The sequence below is a fragment of the Strongylocentrotus purpuratus genome, unplaced genomic scaffold (assembly GCF_000002235.5).
Source record: "Strongylocentrotus purpuratus isolate Spur 01 unplaced genomic scaffold, Spur_5.0 spur5_scaffold_21, whole genome shotgun sequence".
NCBI classification, from domain to species: domain Eukaryota; kingdom Metazoa; phylum Echinodermata; class Echinoidea; order Camarodonta; family Strongylocentrotidae; genus Strongylocentrotus; species Strongylocentrotus purpuratus.
The window spans coordinates 11,210,139-11,232,174 of NW_022145607.1; the positions used below are offsets into that span (position 1 = coordinate 11,210,139).

The window sequence follows — 22,036 nt, forward strand, 5'->3', positions numbered from 1 at the left end:
TTTAATTGCTTTATACAGTTTTTTATTTTAAAAATACAGTACTATACATGTTACATTAGCATAAATTATTAACATAAGTTATTTTTGTGAACTTTATTCTTGTTTACGAGCAAAACTACACATGCTAGGATACAAAGCGACACATCGTCAGAATACCTTTTCTCGCATTTCAAACAGACTAATGATGGGGAATATACGAATTCCAAGGGAACAGAAGCGAGAGAGCAAGGCAATCTATCATTTTTCAGATTCAGAAGTCTCAGTGAATGTAGTTTTAATAATATCTTGAAGAAACAAAAACGGGCATTCGTTCAATCAAAGATGCGTGGCGCAAGAGGCACTTGTTTCCATGTCTCTAAATAGATATATTTCCCTTTCTCTCTCTCTCTCGCCCCCCCCCTTCTTTCTCTCTCTCTCTCTCTCTCTCTCCCTCCCTCTCTCTCTCTCTCTCTCTCTCTTACTAGTGCACATAATTGAAAGTTTTTAAAGCGTATCTGCCATAGTTTACAGGAGGGATTAGACTGCCCTGCAAGGTCACTGGACAGGTGGTTATCTCATCAACTCAGCTCTCAGTTAACATAAGAAAAAGAGGATCATGGGGGACCAATGGTCACCGATTAGGCATGGTTTGTTATATAGAGGGCGCAAGTAGCTACAAGTAGTTTAGTGGACCTTTAAAGTGCGTTTCTCCTTTGTCGTTGTGTAATATTCATTCGTTCATTTACTTTTCCTCTCATAGAAACAGCCAATTGAAACTGATTTCCAAACAGATCTATTTTAGAGTAGAGAGGCGTCCAAAAATGGCTCGAAAATAATTGATCATGGTTTGGGTGGAATCTGTATCTTGTATTTGAAGTTACACTGCGATCCGAACATCTTCTTGCAGTCGACGATGTTAAAGGATAAGTCATAACAGATCCGAACCTCCTCCAATACGTTAAAGGCCTGTCAAAATGAGATAAAACAATAATAATAAGTCAAAATAGACCCTCTCTCTCACTGCACATTCCCTTCCTTGATTCTTCCTTCATCCCTTTCCTTCGTCTATCCCCCTATTACTACTTGTATGTCTATTCCTTCCCCATCCTACCTCCCTCCCTCCTTTAATACGGCCCATCTCCCTCCATGTCACCCTCCCTACCTCCTCTCCCTCCCTCACCTCCCTCACCTCCCTGCACCCCCTCCTCCCCGCCATATCACTTCATCCACCCTTTCACCCCTCCCTCCCTACCCCTTTCTCCCTCTCACCCACGCTGCCCCTTTAATAACCCCTCATTCTGTACCTTCGCGCTCGTTCCCTCCTCCCTCATCCCCGCTTCATCTCCGTCTCTTCCAGTATAGTTGTCACCAGCGGTGCAGTATATCCCTATGTTATGACCTACTCCTTTCTGGATAGCTGACCGAACCGAAGCTGACGGGTAGAAGAGAGTCCGCGAAGGCCTGATATCAGCTCGAGCAAGCATCCTGTGGTGTGAGCAGTCATCAACAATATTTATTAAGAAAACATCAATGACAAAAATCGCAGTAATACTCATGATAACTTGAATCGTTAATTAAAGTGACTCGGTAAGATTGCCTTAGATTCTGAAACAAAATACTGGATTTAGCTCATGTTGCAATCATGATTATAAACCTTTAGGTCAGTCAGGAATCCAATGACTTTTAAAAGCCGATCGCCTGCCTGATTATCAAGATATTAATAATAGGAAATCGAAATCACATTTTGCGTTTTCCTAACAGTTTTTATAACACTACAGTCTATTGGAGAAAACGAGTATGGTAAAACCGGTCACTCAAAGATTTTTATTTTTTTGAGGCACTCAAGTCCTCATGATTATTTTGAAGCGCGATTGTGTTAGGGATTCAATATTACACCGTATCACAGACACTGATAAGACGTAGGGCCATGCATCTCAGATTTAACATTGTTAAACGATGCCTTTAAACAACGAAACCTGAACGAAAGATGATAAAGACATTAATGATAATTATGAACTATTTACTATCCCGTATCGTCATGCAAATAGATTCCATTCGGTTACAGTTCTCATCCACTCCGCCTAATCGACTTCAAACCAATTCCAAATCAACGAGTTCTCCGTCAATAGGTTTAATGTATTCTGTGTGTTAGTTGGTTTGTTCGTTTCTGTGTCGTCTTTGTTGACGGTTAGGTCTTTTTTGTTGATATTGTTATTGTTTATGGGTTCGACCATCTACATAATACTTACCCGTACACATCTATTTCCGACTTGAGTTTGAGAGCACGCGCAAAGTACTTGTACTGTGTGTTCAGGGAAGCCAGCTGGACTGCACACGTTCCATGTTTCATCCATTCATATTTCCTGAGTGATTAAATGCCATACAGGAACATTTATCCATCGTTCATTTTCTCGATGATCAAAGCTTATTTCATGATAGTTAACCAGGCAAGACGTGATGTTTTATTTATTTTAAAAACGGCATATTGGGGGTAATGCATGGCATCCAGGCTAAAATACCAAGGAATAAGATAGGGATGGATGCCACGTGCATTTATTACTAAAATATAATGTTTTGCTCCGAATTTGAAAGAATGTCAACGTTCATTTTTGACTTCATAACACTTACAAATTTAGTGAGAAGCATGTCGATTCGACTGACAAGTATGTAAATTTGAATGCACAGATAATGAATTTGAACTATTGTATATCAGGGCAGGGCTTCATAGTTTTAAATTCTCACTAGAATTGGAAAATTAATAAATGAAACCAAGGGCCCACTCGAAAATATATTTGAAGCCGTTCCTACAGAAGATCAAAATTGTATGCAAATATAAAGATTTTTTTTTTTTTACAGATGACTGTCGAAAATGCCAATAATTCATAATTACAAATTGACTCGTTGTTCTTTAATACAAAAACGGTTATTTAATTGAATCAAGACAGGGGCGGTGGGGCGACTATCAAAGTGGGGGGGGGGGGAGCAATTATCATTGGTGAAGGGGGCATTTATCAGAGGTGTTAAGGGGCACTTATACGAATGTGGAACGGGCACCTATTAAAAAGGGACACGTATCTGAGGTAAAAGGGGACAGTTTTCCTATGTAAAAAAAAATGCACTTTAGAGGTGTTTAAAAAGTACCCCTAAAGTACCTTTTCCTTTTTTAAACCATTTTTTCACCACAGTACCACAATATGAAAATATTTTGTTGACTCAATGCTGAGGATTACAGAATCATATTTATTAATACATCAATATTTGATTCCAATTAATTTTTTAAGTACTATATTCATAAAACAATTCTTAACGCTATGAGTCTAGTAGTTTGTACCTCTGAAATTTTTGCCTGAAATTATGAGTTATTGATGTGTGTCGCTATTTTTTTTTAAATCCAGAACATGCAGAATAAAGATATACAAAACATGTTCTCTAAAACACGGAACTAGAGGCCTTTTAAGGAGACCCACCGAAACGTTTTTTTTTTTAAAATACTTTGGACGGCATTTTGGGGGTAATGCGTGGCATCTATGCTAATACTCTTCCAAAAATACCAAGGAATAAGATAAGGGTGGGTGCCACGCGCATTTTTCTTTTACTAGAAATGTCATGCTTGCTGCATGCTTTCTTAAGGCTTGTCTCCATTGAGATCTGTCTGCAGCAGTCTTGTTTAAAGTGACTCGGTAACATTGTTGAATGTTAATGAAAAAATGTAGTTTTTGTATGAAATGTTAGTTTATTTTATTCCGTCTACTGTAACATGCAAAAAATCCTGAACGAAATTCTCAAACAACAAAGATATTTATGATTTTCTTTGAAGCCGTCACTGAGCCACAAACTCTAATAGTAATTTTTTGAATTTTCCCAACCGTTTTCCCATGAAAATCAGACAAAAGACAGGCTTTCAAAAATCTGTCAACATTTAAATGTCTGGAATGGTATATAAAGCCCATTCATTGCTTTACGACAATTTACATTAACCTAAAATGTAATTTAATTGTAATAATATAGTTGGGAGAATAAAGGAATCGATCAGATAAGTTTTTCCCAATTTTTATCCTTAATAATGGTTTATTTTCACTCAAATTTTCATATTATCTTTGATTGTACATTTAGCATTGACGTGACTACCTTCGAACCATTTCTCTCATCTGAACAATGGTACCAAGTCCCTTTAAAATGTCGACAAAATTTGGTCACGCATTATTACCTAGGCCCTTCCCCCACCATTTCACTCTCTGAATGAATATAGTATTCCATCAATAATTAAATGGAACATCTTTTACTTACCAAAACTTTATGTCTGTCGAAGTCCCGCTAAGATTAGTCCATTCCTTACTCATAACCTTCTGGAGTTTCTACACAGTAGATTATGAGAAGTAGAAATATTTATGACAAACTTATGTCATCATTAAAGCTTATCTGCCGTAGTTTACAGGAGGGATTAGACCGCTCTGCAAGGTCACTGGACAGGTGGTTATCTCATCAACTCAGCTCTTAGTTAACATAAGAAAAAGAGGATCATGGGGACCAATGGTTACCGATTAGGCATTGTTTGTTATATAGAGGGCGCAAGTAGCTACCAGTAGTGCAGTGGGCCTTTAAACGAAGGGGTTTAGATAACGCGGATGTTGATGCTGGCTACCTGTCACATTTTCCAATATAACTCAACAGGGGGGGGGGGGGGGGGGATGAACACTCCTTGGACACCCAAAACACCCCTCTCGCTACATCGATGGTTCACTCTACAAACACTACGTATATAACATAGACGTAGAACAATGCTTAACGTATTCGCTATGCGCGCAGATCTACGTCTCAGTCTACATCAGGTAGTCGAAACGCTCTGTTAATTTGCCCACAACTCATATAGTATCCACACGTACACAGCATAACAAAACTCTTGAAGCTATACTCGTACAGAATAAAACAAGGGTAAAAATGAATGTGAGTACTTCAGAGTTAGCCTCTAAATACGATTCGATCAGCTCTGTGTATTTGCAGAACAAGTTCCCGGACGAAGCTTTCAAATTGGTCGATTTCGAGATCACCGATGACGTACTCGATGTCGGCTGCGGCCCTGGGAAGCAGTGCAAGTATTTATCTCCACTCGTCAACTCTGTTATTGGTAAGTTGGATAATGTTGGATTTGTTATAGGCCTATAGGAGATTTAAGGCCCTAAAAGAAGTCATTTCAACCTAATATGATTAATGGACAACACAATTACCTGTGAATATACAATCTATTGATGAGAAGCTGGTTCTTACAATGATAAAGATGACGATGATGTAGATGATTATGATAACACTTAAAATAATGTTGATAATATCTATCTATCAAGATATTTTCTCCCAGTTCGAAGTCGATTGCGATTTTTTTTCCACACATCTCTGTTTCTGCCATCCTAGTACACTGTTGCAGTACCATTCCACTCCATGTCTTAATGTTCCCATCCCAGTTATTTCTTGGTTTCTCTCTAATTGGTACGGTATACATTTCACTTTTCCTTCCAATAATTTTTTTCAAGAGACTCTGATGTCTTAAATGTGGCCTAAGTATTTTTGTTTTCCTTTAACCATTCATAACAGGATATTGTGTTCAAGCCCTGCGATATGCCATATTTTCAATTTTAGTTCTCATATCTTTCCATGATATCGTTCTCCTGTACGCCTAATTTTCACAGGATGTCCTTTTCCATATAATTTGTTTAAGGGCATGTTTCTGCTCCAACGATTATGATCTGCGGAACAATCGAGCAAACAGACATTGGCTCAATCCACCAGATGCCTTTGTTACGTCTAACTTGTAAAATTGCAGATCATCACCCTTTATTAGATTACCCAACTGTACAACCCGATTGCAAAAAGTTTAAAACGGTGAATGATCGTCTTGCGACAAACTCAAAAAGTCATGACATTTCACTCCTATTCTAAAACCTCTTCACTTGTTCCCTTTTCAACAGCCTATAAAACCAATCATGCACTAAATAAGTATACTCAGTGGCGGATCCAGGGGGCACAGGGGGAATGCCCCCCCCCCCGGCTAAAAACAAATGTGTTGAAATCAGCCCCAAATTCGCCAAAAATGTACAGAAAAACAGGGACGTGCCCCCTCCCCCCCCCCCCCCCCCCCCCGGCCAAAAAAAAAATTAGCGCGCACTCCCCAACTGATACTGCACCCTCTGTAACATCGCTTTCCACATATTGTTCTGGGCCCCTTTTTGTAAAACTTGTTATCAATAACCAGTGTCGCATTTCTATTAAAACTTCGCTCCCAGCCAATCAAATTCAAGGATTTCACTAGCTTCATTTTAACAGTTTTTGCAACTTGTTATTAATTACGAGTTTTTGTAAAAGAGGGCCCTGGCTTACATTCAACCAGTAAGATCAGGCATAATAAAATCTGAATTTAACGAAACTGGAGGTAGAGCATTCAATTCAATTCATTTCAAATAATTCAATTTCCATAACTAAATCAAAACATTTTTAATCGGATATACTCTTACCAATCTGTGTCTCTCACTTTTCTGCTTTCATTCAAATCATTTTAATAACAGGGTGGACTTTCCCTTTATTTAACTAGTAAAGTTTATAAAAATGTATCCGAGTTAACAAGATAGATATTCTATGTTCTAGTAATACTTGTGGTGGCTTCTTGTACACAGCGCTCAGGTCAGATTTTAGATCGACAAACAAACCACTTCTCACTGACCATGGCCTATACTCCGAATCATCGGGTCATATAGCTTCAGGTCGGGTTGTAACAACCTTTCGGGAAATGATACAAACAAGATGATTCAGTTCAATCAAGATGATCGGTTGACAGTCAAACAATTTTTGTTTTAGTAAACACAAAACTTAATAGTTTCATGAATAAAGGGGTATGTTTTAAATGTACTATGTCCTATTTGCAGGCCAAAAATGAAAAGGTTAAATTTCAATGTCATTTGAAAGATAATGTTTATTTAGACATTCCCTCAAAAGGAAAGGGCTTGAAAATGTCTTTTAGTGGGAAAATAACGACCATTAGTTGTCGAATTGACTTTAGTGATTGCAATCATTTTACCGAATGGTCGTACGTTTTGTGCTGCGTCGTGAGACTCATGAGAAGCATTTCCTATGTATAGTATTGTTTGGGCTAACTTTAAAACTGCCCCCCCCCCCTCCTCCTCCGTCTGAACTCCTGGATCAATACCCCTGCAATGTCACTGCAAAAACTTTTCCATAGCATAGACATCTCAGTTTCCTAAAACAAGACTCCTTATTTATTGAGATAACTGTTGGTTTTTTTAAACAGGATTTGACATCTCGCCTGGAATGATAGAGTTTGCTAGGCGGGAAAACTCGGCGCCAAATATTCAATACTTCGAAGATGACGCGCAGACTTTCGGTGATCACCATGGCGATTGGAGCGAAAAGTTCAACAAAATTATCTGTTTTGCAGTACTGCACTGGTGCAAGGATGAGGAGGGAACACTCAAGAATATCTACCACTGTCTCAAGCCGGGTGGAACATTCATCCTCGGCTTCCCATTTAAATTCCAACTCCATGGCAAAACGAGTTGCTACGGTGAAACAGGCGATATGTGGATTCGAAATCATCCGCGATGGGGTTCATTTCTTAAGGTAAAACATTAGTACAGCTTATCATTTCATGGTTTGTGCAATCAAAAATATATATGAAAAAATGGAACCAAAGTCACGATAGTTCATAAAAAGAGACAAAAGAGACAGTTTCTCTTATTTATTCCGTTTGGTGTTAATTATAACATACAAAAGTTATATTTTAATGATTTTTTTGTTTACTGAATTTGAATTGCGTTGTGGCTTTAAATATACACCTATTATTACTGTAGAAGCTTTAGGCATTATTAGCTACAGGTTTTTCTGACACGGGTTCACAGCGAAAAGGAGCTTTGATAATTAATTTGATTTTCTCTGTTTGCAAGTCTTTTATTTCATTTTTACTGATTATTATTTGCTTACAATTTGTTGTTGTTGCTATTCAATAAGTTCTCACTGACATAGTTTATTATCTGCAACAAGAAGTATTCAGCCGTCATTGATTTGTTATAATTCTTTTGTTGTATTATTCATTAATTTTTTTACCGCTCCTTCTAATTATTTCTTCCCACTCCGCACCCCCCCCCCCCTCCCCTCCCCTCCCCATGACAGGACTACGACACTCATGTTTTCCCTAGGGAAGATAGTGAAATGTTTCTTGAATGTATGAGATCAGTAGGTTTCATCATACAAAAAGTTCAGATTTACCCCGGACGATGGGTGCAATGGAATGAGCAATGGATAAAGGGTAAGTACGACGGGATCTTGAATATATCTAATTAAAAAATAATAATAATTGCAGTCAGACTTTGTCATTAAATATGACAGTTTATGAGCTATGCCTGTTGTGTATTGTATTGTACAGGCAGACCTTGTTTAAAAGATGTTCTTTCTAGCAGTGTCTAGAATTTCAATACATTGTAAAACTTTTACCGTATGTTGTGGTATATGCCACGAAGTTAAAAGGTGACTAGGACCCCCATTTTAAACAAAAGAGTAGAATCATTAGAGAAACAAGAGAAACCAGTGTTTTACAGTTTGATATTTTTTCAGACATTTTGAACATTCCAGTTCATATTTCCCGTAACAATGTCAAAAATTGTAAGCTTGAGAACATTTTCTTCTTAATTTACACTGTCGCTCATAAAGGTGGAATATTTTTGTTTTACCCCAATTACGGAATTAATAAAAAAAGTTATTTAAAAATAACAGATCTAGATTATAGTATACATTATCAGATTTTATCGAATAATAATTTGACAATGTGTGTTTTGCGTGACTGCTAAAGCATGTGTATGCTACTATACTTATCAAATAGGGGACCTACGCCCTTAAGTCATAAATGACGGTAATGAGGATTAATGCCCCACAAAAGGGCACTAATATAGCACATCGACACGGTTTTGATCCTGGGGCCTTACAGTTACGAGGCCATTGCTTTGTCACTGAACCATGACTGTACGCAGCGGGGGCTAGGGTAGGGGGCAGTTTCCATAAATAAAAAAAAAACAGAAAATGCAATAAATTTTCAATAATTTATTGCATTTTACCCCGGTCCCCAACATAAACAAATCCTCTGGATGGCCATGTATTTTGGCTCAAGGTATGAGCACACAGAGGATTTCTTTATGTTGGGAACCGGGGTAAAATGCAATAAATTATTGAAAAATTATTGCATTTTCTGTGGTATTTTTTATTTATGGAAACTGCCCCCTACCCTAGCCCCCGCTGCGTACAGTCATGGTTCAGTGACAAAGCAATGGCCTCGTAACTGTGAGGCCCCAGGATCAAAACCGTGTCGATGTGCTATATAAGTGCCCTTTTGTGGGGCATTAATCCTCATTACTGTCATTTATGACTTAAGGGCGTAGGTCCCCTAATTAATAAGCATAGAAGCATACACATGCTTTAGCAGTCACGCAAAACACACATTTGCATATTATTATTCAATAAAATCTGAGAATGTATACTTTTATATAGATCTATTATTTTTAAATTATTTTTAAAATAATTCCGTAAATTGGGGTAAAACAAAAATATTCCACCTTTATGAGCGACAGTGTATAAACGTGATCGCATTGACTTTCGAAAAGTTAACTTTAAGTAATTTTATTAGCCTTGTCCATTTCCTTTTACATTGTGGGAACATTAAAACGACGTATTGCGTAATACTACCATGATGTCTAATAAAGGGATAGGGTATCGAAATTATACTTGAGATCAGTTCTCGAAACTCTTTGCGATCTTCTCATGTAAAGTAACGGCCTTTTTTTTAGTATACCCCCCCCCCCCCCACACCTACCTTACCCTAAACCTGTAATCCTTATGACCTTTGCAATATTCTCTGATTCATTTGACATTGTGTGTCCTTCTGTTTAGCGCCCTGGGTTTATACTATTAATTAGTATCTTATTACTTTTATTTTTGTTTTGTTATCATTATCATTTATCATTATCATTATTTCTTATTATTATCATTATTATAATTATTATTATTATTATCATTATTATTATTATTATTACTATTATTTTTACTATTATTATTATCATTATTATTTATATTACTATCACTAGTAGGCCTAGTAGTAGAAGTAGTATTAATATCATCTTCATAATTATTCATATTACTGTTATACCATTATTATTACCAGTATCATCATCAGCATTATCTATGTTATCATTCCAGCTCAACTGCGATGCCTCTTCGACCCCGTCACTCAGATTCCCGTCCAACACCGAGACGAATTTATCGATGACGTATACAAATGGCTGTATGACGTCACTCCCAAGCGACCTAATGGTGTTCTGCAAGGTGAACTTGGACGCTTTGAGTACATAATCATCTTGGCCACAAGAGAATAAAAGTGTTGACCACTACGATGATGTGATGTCTGTTTGAGTTTGTCCTTTCTCGTTTTCGTGCCTGATGTCTATTTGCTTACTGTAACCAAAACGCCCTCTGTTTCTTCTGACCTGTACTTTGTCTATTTTGCTCTGACCTTTGATTTATTCTTTGTTAATTGGTCCTTCTTCTGGGTACTTTGTCTATTTTGCTCTGTCCTTTGTTTGTTTGTATGCTTCTTTGTTTGTTTGTATGCATCTTTGTTTGTTTTTGTGAATGTTAATATTGGCCCCTTTGGCCGCCCATAGACCACAGCCTCATTGGAACAAAGACAAGGGGGAACTTTACAAATGTTTCGCTAAGTGGTGTAAAACGTGCCCACCACTGATACAATTATTGTTAACAGTAATGGAAATAACAAAAACGTTTAATTAAAGGACACATATTCTTGCACATCTAGAAATTTGCTTATTTGTCTAATTGTAATGGTTGTGGAAAACAATAATATCTGAGAGACGGGAGATATTTTAATAGAACGACACTTCATCGTCAGCACATAAGAGATAAACAATTTCAAATCCTAAATGTGAGTAAACAGAATTATATCAAGATGTGCAAAAGGAATAAATCCAGAATTTGGTGAAATTATTTCATAAATGTATTTCAGCCAGAGTTTAACAAACCTTATTTCGACATCGAGAATAATGTGTTTGTTATATGAATCTGCATGCATAATGTATGTTGCATTAATGATATAAATGAATTTGTTTTTAACTTGTAACTTTTAATTCGCGATCTATGATGTAACAATATAACAATATAATATGATTATTCTGTTACCAGGCAAAGAGCAATGTTAGCGCAATGCGCTCATATGCATTATTGGTATATATTTTGTTCCATTTGTTTGTATTTTTTTGTTTTTAATTCACTCTCTGAAGAAAATTGAAACCTGTCATAGTGAAGAAGAAAACTCTCTCAATGATTTTTATTTCAACTGTTTCAATTATTATATATATATATATATATATATATATATATATATATATATATAGGAAGATATTGTAACTATACATTTTTTAAAGATGAGTCTTTATTAAAGTAGATTATTCCCTTGACTTGGCATATTGACAGTATATTATCAAGGAGGGGTGCATGTGATTACCCTTCCGCAAAAAGGGGATCACACATTTTCCACAGATATCACTCTTATCGTGTAAAAAATAATGTTTCGCGTATATTTTTGTTTCTCTTTTTTGCAGCCGAATATCGGAACTGCAAAAAAAAAAAAACGTGGAGGGGCTGCAGCCCCCCCCCCCTTCCAGCACCCGCCATGTACGCCTGTTGCTTCACCTTGAAAGGAGCAGCATGGCAAAGATAGAAGAAGAATATAAACAGCCTATGATACAATAAAAAGGAATCAATATTTCCATTACCTTTATTGCTTTAGGATCGAAATGCCAAGAGTTGTTGCAGTTAACTGGTTTGGCTGAAGAACCCTGGTTCGGCCTAAAAGGGAAATAGAATTGATCAATTCAAAGTTCGTCAAAGTATAAGATTAAACCTGGGACACTCATAAAATGATTTTACGATCAAGACTAATATTCATTAAATATCAGGATCGCAAATACTTTCGAAAAATTAACCTAAGGACAATTATGAATACCATTTTTGCATAACCAACAGGGATCATGTTCAGATAACAAAATGCGTTATTGTAATGTTCACGCAATTCAGTATTTTATTTTTATTCATTACTATTTCCTCATGAAATTAGTCTGTCGGTTTCTAATATTGGTTTTCGCGAAATCGAAGCTATTCCAAAGAATTTTGTTCATATAGCAAACACTTCTCTCGCAGCACCCCTAGAGATGTCAGGCGGCACCCGGTTGAAAAACGCTGGACAAGGCTACTAAAGTTGACTCGGGTTAATTTTTTCGAAAGTCTTTGCGATCGTGTCAGAATCTGTAGTAACATGTTTGATAGTAAATATGACATTCATGTTGAAGGTAAGCATATCAAATTAGGGAAACGATGACTACTACGGTCTTCTTTTATCAGGGGAAGGGGTGGGGCACAACATGATGAAGGAAGGCTGGGGGTGATAAATGGTATATAGCTCTCCCGATGTGTCCCTCTAGTTGTAACAAGTTGCCTCGTACATTGGCATTTATTTTCAGAGCAAGACTGGTCCACCCTTTAATGCTAGTTCTAAATAATATTGTAGGCAACGATAGAGTTCATTACCTGTAGCCATAATCATAGTGTGAATAGCTGAATAATTACATATGTTATTAGGTCAGTTAGGTCAAAGCATATAATTTTAGAACCACCCCCTCCCCCAAGTCTTTGAGTGCCTTCTCTCAAAACATCATAGAAAAAAACATGAATCCATGTTGATATACGTTTTAATGATATGATGACTTTTTTAGAAGAATTGTGTGCACATATCCCATTCAACTATAGCTCCGGCCGAGAGTACAACGGCAAGAATGAATGAACATTCCAATAGTAAAATACTGGCCTGAAACATATTCAGGGCTAGTTAAAGTTTCAATGTGCAGAAAGTCATAATTCGCTGACACCAGACTTGGAGGAAATACCATTAATGGATGTACAACTCTAACAGTCTCATACAAGAAATACAGGGTTCGATCCTTGGTCGGTGCTTACATCCTTGGACAAGGAGTTTTTGCCCACAGTTGTCCCTTTCACAGCAGGTAACCTGGCAGTACTATAGGGTCATACTAACAACTGCAGGGTCCACAGGAAGAGCAGTATTAACACTGACGTAGCTACCCATGGTAAATAATAACAATCATTATAAAAAATGTTTCGTTATAATTTACCATAATCCATGAATGGTCCAGTTGTTTTTTACTTTGGATACAAGACAGTCCTGACAAAAGAAAAAAGATATACAAAACAGATGAGTATTGAAGCAAAAGACAACTACTTCAGACTGTAAGAAAACAGAAAATTTGAGAAGTAGGAAGGTGACAGTTTGAATGAAATCGGACAATAAATAAGAAGGTTACGACTTTTTGAAAGTTTAATCAATATTAGTATGGGTACTTCAAATTGGCTGAATCGGTAATGTCACTGTGGCGTGCCTGAAAACTTTCCCACAAAATGATTAAAATGTCAATTTAAAAAGGGGGGTCTTTCTTTTCCAGAGGACCTTTAATAAATATTATGCTACCCATAACATATTTTGGGTAGTGCCCCTATGGAGAAGGCACTTAGGAAAACGACAGAATTTGTAATATACTTTTGTACAAGAAAAAAGGGAATAGTCATGTCACATTTCGCAGACCAAATTTCCGATTTGAGATTCGTAAATATTTAGTGATCTCATATTTCAAATATTCATTACTTTCTTACCATTGGTCTGATTTATTTCAAACTTTCATCTTTCACTGGTTTGCTTTTCTTATGTTTCTGCTTTCATACAAATTAACTTATTCCAAAGGTTGGATTGCCCTTTAATTATTCCGGTTCATGATTATGAAATCGAAATTATCATCATGTGATCAATAATAAACCTGTTAATTAATGACAATAAAATAGGTGCCACAATGATGATGAGCGGATTTTACCCGTCCGAAAATAACTCACTTGGTCCATAATTACTATTACTTTTCACAATTAATTATTAATTAATTATCATTTCATTTCCTTGTTCGTGCTCCATAAAACCTCTCTCTTGCATTTCATATTACAGTATCATATTTCTCTGTTTACACCTTTTGTTCAAATACTCACAATTCACTTATTTTTTCTTCAAGTTTAGAGTGTCAAAGAGGTACGTTTATATAATTTCATTAATTCTATGGTCACAACCCGCCGTGCGTCTTTTATGCACGTATCTGCGTGTCTGCAGATGTGGTCAGATGGTTAGCCAATTTATACGTTTCGCACGACCTCCTTACGATCCCTCGTAGGAGCCTGCACCCTCCTCACAAAAATACTCCCTTAACATGCAAGAATACTTGAGGTGAATTACTCAAAACCGTCGTGCAGATGCCTTGCAACTGCCGTGCGATGTCTTACCTTTCCAAATCCACTACAGACTGTCGGCGGCCAGTTTAATGCGAGTATGAGACGACCCCATTCTGGAAGATGGTCACTTTGGAAGACACGGGTCAATAGATGGAATAAAATAGAAGGATTATACAATTATACGAGAAAAAAATACGAATATGAAAATGCTATTTACTGCAAGAAACTGGATTGCCACAAAACACACCAGAAAAAAGTTAACCAGCTATGACAATAATTATTCGAGTTTTTGCCAGAATATTAGGCTAATGTGCCGAAATTTATTTACAGAATCAACTCAATTGCAATTTCTGTCAGATTTTAAGAACGCTTTTAGAAATCAATACAAAGTTTTACTATGATAAAAAGAAATGAGGCTATAAAGTATACGAGAAAAACAGGCACATTATAATGCACATGCCTATTCCAAGAGGGGGGGGGGGGTTAAGGATAAATTTGATTACTAATTGTCACTAGAAAGCACAGTGGTGAACAGGGAAAAAAGATATTTAAAGAATAGAGTACGATAACATTTTTAGAATATTTAATCGAAATGTCCACACGTATATTAAAGAAGGGGAAAAACACTCATATATCAGTCAATACTAAGAAACGACATGAAAGTAACGCTTTTCAGTTATAGATCTGTATGGCATTAACTCTTCGACTATGGGAGCTGTGTGGAATCTGTATTATGTATTAAGCATACACACATTATTCAGGAGGCAATTGACAAATATATTGTGTAGGCCTGCCTCATGTAAAGGGATTTTGATTTAGCCCTATACTAACAAATATAAAAGCAGTAAATCAGTAGTGGTACTGGAAGGTAGAAAATGGCAACCTTCTTTCTTTATACATCTCAGCTCATCACACATAATCTTTTAAGAAAACATGTACACAAAATTATTATCTAAATGGGCTTACCGGCTCGGTATATCGATGTCGGCCCGATGACGTACCGATTCGACCACGGAGACGACCACTGAGGTACTTAAAATGAGAGTGATCACGACCATTGAATTCATGACTAAATGTTAGATACACAGCTAAGGCAAATCAAGTCAGGATGATGATAACACGTTATAATGAGGGAGTTTCTAGTACATGTATCACAAGCTGTACAGTCAAGTGATTTGGTTTCTTATGACACTTACTTCCGCTTCAGACCATGGGATTTCTTTGTCCTTAATGAATTAGGAGCAATTCCGAGGCTCGTCTATTGGTATGATCCAAATATAGATATTAGCTAAGCTGTTTCATTCTACAAATCATCACGGATGGGAAGAAATAATAATAATAATAACAATATTTATAAAGCGCAACATACATGTATCCATCTCTAGAGATGCTCAAGGCGCATACAAATGATTTAAACTAATATTCAACATACTTAAGATTAAAGAAATATTAAATGTTAACTTGCATTAGATCACACAACTTCGTAGGCCCGAATTCAAAAAGGCGTTTTTTTTTTGTTTTTTTTTTTTGGGGGGGGGGGGCAGGGGTGGCCCTAGATTCGCCACCGATACTGCTACTCCTGCAGGAAGAAGTTGGTAGGCGTCTAGGGAGGGAAAGAATCTTCCGAGACAGAGCTGACCCATTGGATAAGCCCGGCAAAGAAATCTGGAGGAAATACAGATTGAAAAGGGCTGGTCTACTTGGTCTCGTGGACGGATCAAATAATAAATAGAAGTTATTATAAAAGTATGTTTTTCTCTCTTGTTATGATAAGAAGGCTGTTGTACAAATTTAGTGATACATGACTGTGTAGGTCAGCGTACGTTTATTTAACTAAAGCTATTGTGAATGAAAGAAAGAAGTCTTCGCCACGTTTAAGCTGCTATAACAATATAAAGGAATTTGTTTAAACTGCCCATGATGAGTAACATACATGTATACACCCCCACCATCAGCAGAAGGAATACATATATCCTTGTATCATTAGACATGACTTATGCATCTCTTCAACAGATCTATCAGTGAGTTATTTCTATTTCTATTTTGTTGTTGTTTTGTTTGCTTGGCTATTTAATAAGCTTATCAAGCGAAATCTGCTTTAGGAAATGAAATTATGAAGACTTTGAAGACAAAATGTCATGGTTTTGCTTTGACCTTGCATAAAAATATGTGTTTAAAGTCCATGTACAATAAAACAAACGATGACACATAAACAAGACATTAAAAACAAGAGTTCAAACTATTTATTTTCTCGAACAGGCTATGAGCCCTCTTTATTATTCAAATGTTTTTTTATATTGAAGTTGAATCTCGTTTCATATATCAATTTACAATTTGTAATATATTATACTGCAATAGATATCAGGTTAAAAAATACTTGTCAAACATGAATCTTCAAGTAACACACAATATGAATAATATAACCAACCAACACCCAAAGACTGGTATAAAACAGACCTTTTTGTTGCATGTATTTGGTTCATCTGATATATCACATCCCATCTTGACATATCAGTTGATGCTATGTCAGGCAAGCATCAATACTGTCAGGTCATTTAGAGCATTTATACACTTTGGCAAGTTGATTAACACGGATCTATTGATAGCAGGTTCAATGAAGGCTTTACAAAATACATTTGTCGGCAACAACAACATTATTGCATGTCTATGATTTCAAAAAGTATATTTACCAATTAAAACTGCAATCAGTAGCTCAAATAGCAGGAAGGGTCAAATATACTACCGGTTAACTTAGGCCATGTAAAAAATAAACATGTTTAGCGTCCCCGCCCGTTTCCTTTTTGGGGGCCGCCTCCTAATTTTTTATTTTTTTTTGAAATTTTTGAATTTTTTTTTTTTTTTTGATTTTTTTTTTTTTTTTGAATTTTTTTTTTAAAGAAAAAAACATGAAAAACCCTGCTAAATGGATCTATGATTTAAATCTGATTTAAAAAAAAAAAAAAAAAATGTCGGCAGCCATCTTGAAAAATAGCCCGACTGTGAGGGAAAATGAACCGAGCGGCCATTTTGAGTGGCCATTTTGAAAGAAAAAAAAAAAAAAAAAAAGGGCCTCCTCCTTCCTATTTTTCGAAAAAACAGGACGCTAAACATGTTTTGTTTTTTTATTTGGCCTTACTGTTTAAAATCTTTGGTTCTATGACACTTAATTAGACCTAAAATAACAACTTGTTGCATTGCCCTTTGCGACCGACCCAAAAATCTGAAAATCTACGGTCGGTATTCAAAAAAAAAAAAAAAAATTGTTAGATTTTTTAGATTATTTTTTTTTACTACTGAATAACAAAATATGTATTTTGTTTGTTTAAATGGGATATAAATGCATAAAATGAAATTATTCCAAAATTATCACTCGTGCAATCCATGGATAATTATGAGGTGAAAAGATATTAATGGAATGATGACGCATTAGAAACTGAGAAATATCAGCCAAAAGAGGGCGGGAAAAGAACGAAAAAAATACACAAAACATTCAAATCTGAAAAATATCGGCCCAAAGAGGGCGACAAAAACAAAGTTAAAGCTAAAGACCAGTTATGGTCATGCGATTGCATTGTGAAAGAAACATTGTGAAATCGATCAGAAAAGGTTGATCATCTAGCATAGATGTACTGCAAGGTTCTGGAATCATCAAAATGATAAGAAATTTGGCCAAGTCTTCATAAAGTTAGAATCACTGTACACAGAAAGATGTATATGGGACTACACACACGTGCGCGACGCGTGCATTTGTATCTCTCAACAGGCAAGAGATACACTAATTTACCAAATATATCAATTAGTAGGCGGTTTCCTGTCAACATTTTTATCATTATGTTTATTCAAAACATTTTCTTTCACATGATTGGTATAAGAGCTTGCATTTTCAATTCCTGGTCTTTTTCCGACCGACCGACCCATGTTTTTGCACCCAAAGGGCAATGCAACAAGTTTTTAATTTTAGGCCTTATGAGAAAAATGCTAATAATTAAATGTCCTACACTAATAAAGTGAACTGAATTCTTAACTTAAACCGTCGACCAATATTTGACTTGACCTTAACCACCCTAATTCCTACCTAAAACCCAATTAGGCCTATATACATGCGACCTCGATCGACCCTATACCTCATTAACTCTAATGAAATACTGCACTAATCAAAATAATGCCTGGTCACCAAAAGTTTTAGAGTCTCTTTAATGATTATGTATCGCTTTAGTGATCAGAGTACTGAAAGCATCATTCAAATTGGAAAAAATATCCTTGAGCACGGCATTTTATCTACATTGCTCCACTCTACCCAGGCGTAGATTGGGTACCCAGTATATAGGAAACAAAAGTCATTGTGGTTGGATAAGCATGTGCGGGCCCGCAGAAAAGGGCGACTATCTGGAAATAATGCTCCCCAGAGAGTGAAGAATGTGAATTATATTCTGCAAAATAGTCAATGATTCCAATGACTGGGATAATAAAACTACTGTAAGAGCTTTGGTCAGTACATGGTGAAATACTATATAAGAAACTGGTGTTGTTATTATTACTAAAACATTAATATAATATTTCCCAGTACTCTGTCAATGAAAGGCTAGGTGTATCTCCGTATACAGTATGAGGACTTCAATACCTACTTCCTTAAAATAGAAGAAAAAAAAACGTGATTATTTATCATGATTAACATCATTATCATTATTATTATTACAATTAATCATATACAGTTTACTGGAACGTTTACAAACATACACATTTACTACTCATGAATGTAAACAAGAAAATGATGAAACCAACATGATAACTCAGTGGAAGAACGATGGTCTTGGAACTGGAAGCTCTCTGGTTCAAAACCAAGTCAATTCTCTATCACTCTTTGCTATGGCATTAATCACTACTTATTACCAAGTCCCTTTGACAGGACTTAAAGCCTATCTGCACTAGTTTGGCCAGGAGTGATGAGACCTCCCTGCCTGGTCACTTACAGGTGGTCATCTCCAGTGGCGGATCCAGGGGGGGGACCCGGACCCCCCCCCCCTTGAGAAAACAAGGGAAACGCTCTCGGCGGTCTCGCCTGCATAACGCAATTCAATATGATAAACCAGAACGTCAATGACGTAGCGCTCATCCGCATCTCACAACAACAAATATCGTAAATTTTATGTGGTACACTTTTGAACTGGTCAAAAAATAGAAATTTGATGCCCTGGAAGGGACATAATTTCATTTCATTTGCATAAAGTACCATAAATAATCAATGGAGCAAAATCTCACAATTCTGTGTAGAAGTTTATTGTTCCAAATTTAGCTCTACCAGATAAGGCAAAATCGGTCAAGAAATGAGGGAAAAGAAGCAATTTTTGTTATTTTTGGAATAAATTTGCATTAATTACCATAATTAATTAATGGAGAACAATTTCAAAATTCTGTGTAGAAGTTTAGTGTACCAAAGTTAGCTCTACGATATAAAGCAAACCAAATCAAAATCGGTCGAGAAATGAAGGAGAAGAAGCCTTTTTTGTGATTTCGAATAAATTTGCATAAATTAGCATAGATAATGAATTTCACGATTCTGTGTAGAAATTTTAAAGCCCCTCCTAGCCCTATCATATGAAACAATCAGAATCAAAATCTGTTGAAAAATAACGAAGAAGGAGCATTTTGAAAATCTTAATGTTGATGCCACAACAAAGTCTGAGTTTGTTGACCTTAAATGGCCTTTGACCTTAACTTAGTGACCTGAAATTCTACTCACATGATTGGGGAGACTTGATAACCCTATAGTCCAAGTTTCATTGACTAAGAACTTATACTTTCAAAATTATATCAAAAATTCAAAAACTTAACCTTAGGTTAAGTTTTCGATGATGATGCTACAACATAGTCCAAGTCTGTTGACCTGAAATGACCTTTGACCTTGACTTTGTGATCTGAAATTCTACTCACATGATTGGGGATACTTGATTACCCTATAGTCAAAGTTTCATTGACTAAGAACTTATACTTTAAAAATTATACCAAAAATTCAAAAACTTAACCTTAGGTTAAGTTTTTGATGTTGACGCCGTCGCCGTCGCCGTCGCCGTCGCCGTCGCCGTCGCCGCCGCCGTCACCGGAAAAGCGGCGCCTATGTCTCGCTTTTTGCTACGCAGGCGAGACAAAAATCATGTAAAATCACGTGATTTTTACCTTTTTTTGGGGTTGGACCCCCCCCCCTGGCGCTCAAGGGGGGGGTGCAAATTGAAATTTTTTTGAGTTACAAAAAAAAAAAAATGTGCTCACTACCCCCCCCCCCCCCCCCCCCCCCCCCCCCCCCCCCCCCCCCCCACTGAGCGAATTTTTGGCCGGCGCGATTTTCCAATTTTCGGGAGCAAAACAAAAAAAAAGTTGGGGCCCCCTCCCCTAAGAAATCCTGGATCCGCGCCTGGTTATCTCATCAAATCAGCTTTCAAATAACATAAGTAAAAGGGGACCATGTGGTCACCGCTTAGGTATTGTTTGCTATATAGAGGGCGCAAGTAGCTATAAGTAGTGCAGTGGGGCTTTAAAGTCTCAGGTCTCCAATGGTTACTTACCTACAAGTATATCATCAGGACCCCCACAAGAAGGCTTTAACCCTATTTAGCCCGGGGGGGGGGGGCTTTAGAAGCCCCCCCCCCTCAACATTTTTCGCGATAATTTTTTAACGTAAGAAAATCTTGCACTGAAATTTTGTGACTTTTTTCTTTTGAGTCTTGCACATCTTTTGAAAGAAATTTTTCGAAAATCGAACCTACGATTACAAAGTCACGTGTCGTTTTGTCTTTGCATGTCAGCCCGAAAATCACTCATTTTTGTGATGTGTGTACAAAACATATGGAAATCTCATTTTTCAAATAAAGACATAAAACATTGGTTATTTGGTCTTGTTTATATTTTAGGTGTTTATTTTGGGGTCAAAATAGTTGAATGATAGTTGGAAATGAAATAAAACACAAAAACAATAAAATACATAAGTTAAAAAAACAAAGAAATACATAAGAAATTATCAAAACAATAGATAACATAAGGAATAACCCTGGTTTTTCAATTTTTTGTGTTGTATTATGATTCCAAATGGTCTAACAAATATATGTAGTGAGGAAGAATGCTTAAATATGAATAATATCTTATTAATGGGCGAAAATGTGAATTTTATAACCTTATTTGCATAAATTACCATAAATATGCAAATGAGTGAATTTTGCAAAAAAATGAAATAACCATAGTATTCTATACACTTCACTTGACATGTATGCAAATTTTCGCGGCGATCGGGCGTTTCACGGCCGAGATCATGGGGGGGGGGCCTTAGAAGCCCCCCCCCCCCCCCCAGGCTATGCAGTTTTGAAATAGCCCGGGCTAAATAGGGTTAAAAGCTTTGAATGTTCTAGGGCAGTAGGCCTAGTGGCTTTTCGTGGATAGATGATGATATACTTGTTGTCTTTGACAGCAGTCGGACAGAATAAGTCATCAATACATAGAAGTAAAAATTCAAATTGATCAATTGACGATTATTGCAAACTTGAGGAAGAGTATGTAAATTCACTGTTTACATATTGCTCTCCTTATAATATCCAATATGATAATCCAGTATATATTTCTTTGGCAGAATAGTACAGAATAATGCAAGAGAATACTAAACAAAAAC

At 36.5% G+C, this 22,036-nt stretch overlaps 2 protein-coding genes across 2 annotated transcripts; one reads left to right on the forward strand and one right to left on the reverse strand.

Moving 5' to 3' along the window:
* Window positions 1–614: 614 nt before the first annotated feature.
* On the reverse strand, window positions 615–15,489 carry LOC762743 (ribonuclease T2). Its single transcript, XM_001198482.4, has 8 exons — window positions 15,349–15,489; window positions 14,434–14,509; window positions 13,230–13,279; window positions 11,817–11,889; window positions 4,267–4,334; window positions 2,229–2,342; window positions 1,284–1,464; window positions 615–945 (listed from the first exon to the last, which is right to left on the reverse strand). The coding sequence occupies exons 1-8, from the start codon at window positions 15,447–15,449 to the stop codon at window positions 820–822; spliced, it is 789 nt and encodes a 262-aa protein (XP_001198482.4). The 5' UTR covers window positions 15,450–15,489; the 3' UTR covers window positions 615–819.
* Window positions 4,746–10,404, forward strand: LOC105446656 (juvenile hormone acid O-methyltransferase-like). The gene is made up of 4 exons (XM_011683728.2): window positions 4,746–5,104; window positions 7,274–7,602; window positions 8,152–8,287; window positions 10,225–10,404. Exons 1-4 carry the CDS (start codon window positions 4,918–4,920, stop codon window positions 10,398–10,400), a joined length of 828 nt encoding a protein of 275 aa, XP_011682030.2. The 5' UTR covers window positions 4,746–4,917; the 3' UTR covers window positions 10,401–10,404.
* Window positions 15,490–22,036: the final 6,547 nt, after the last annotated feature.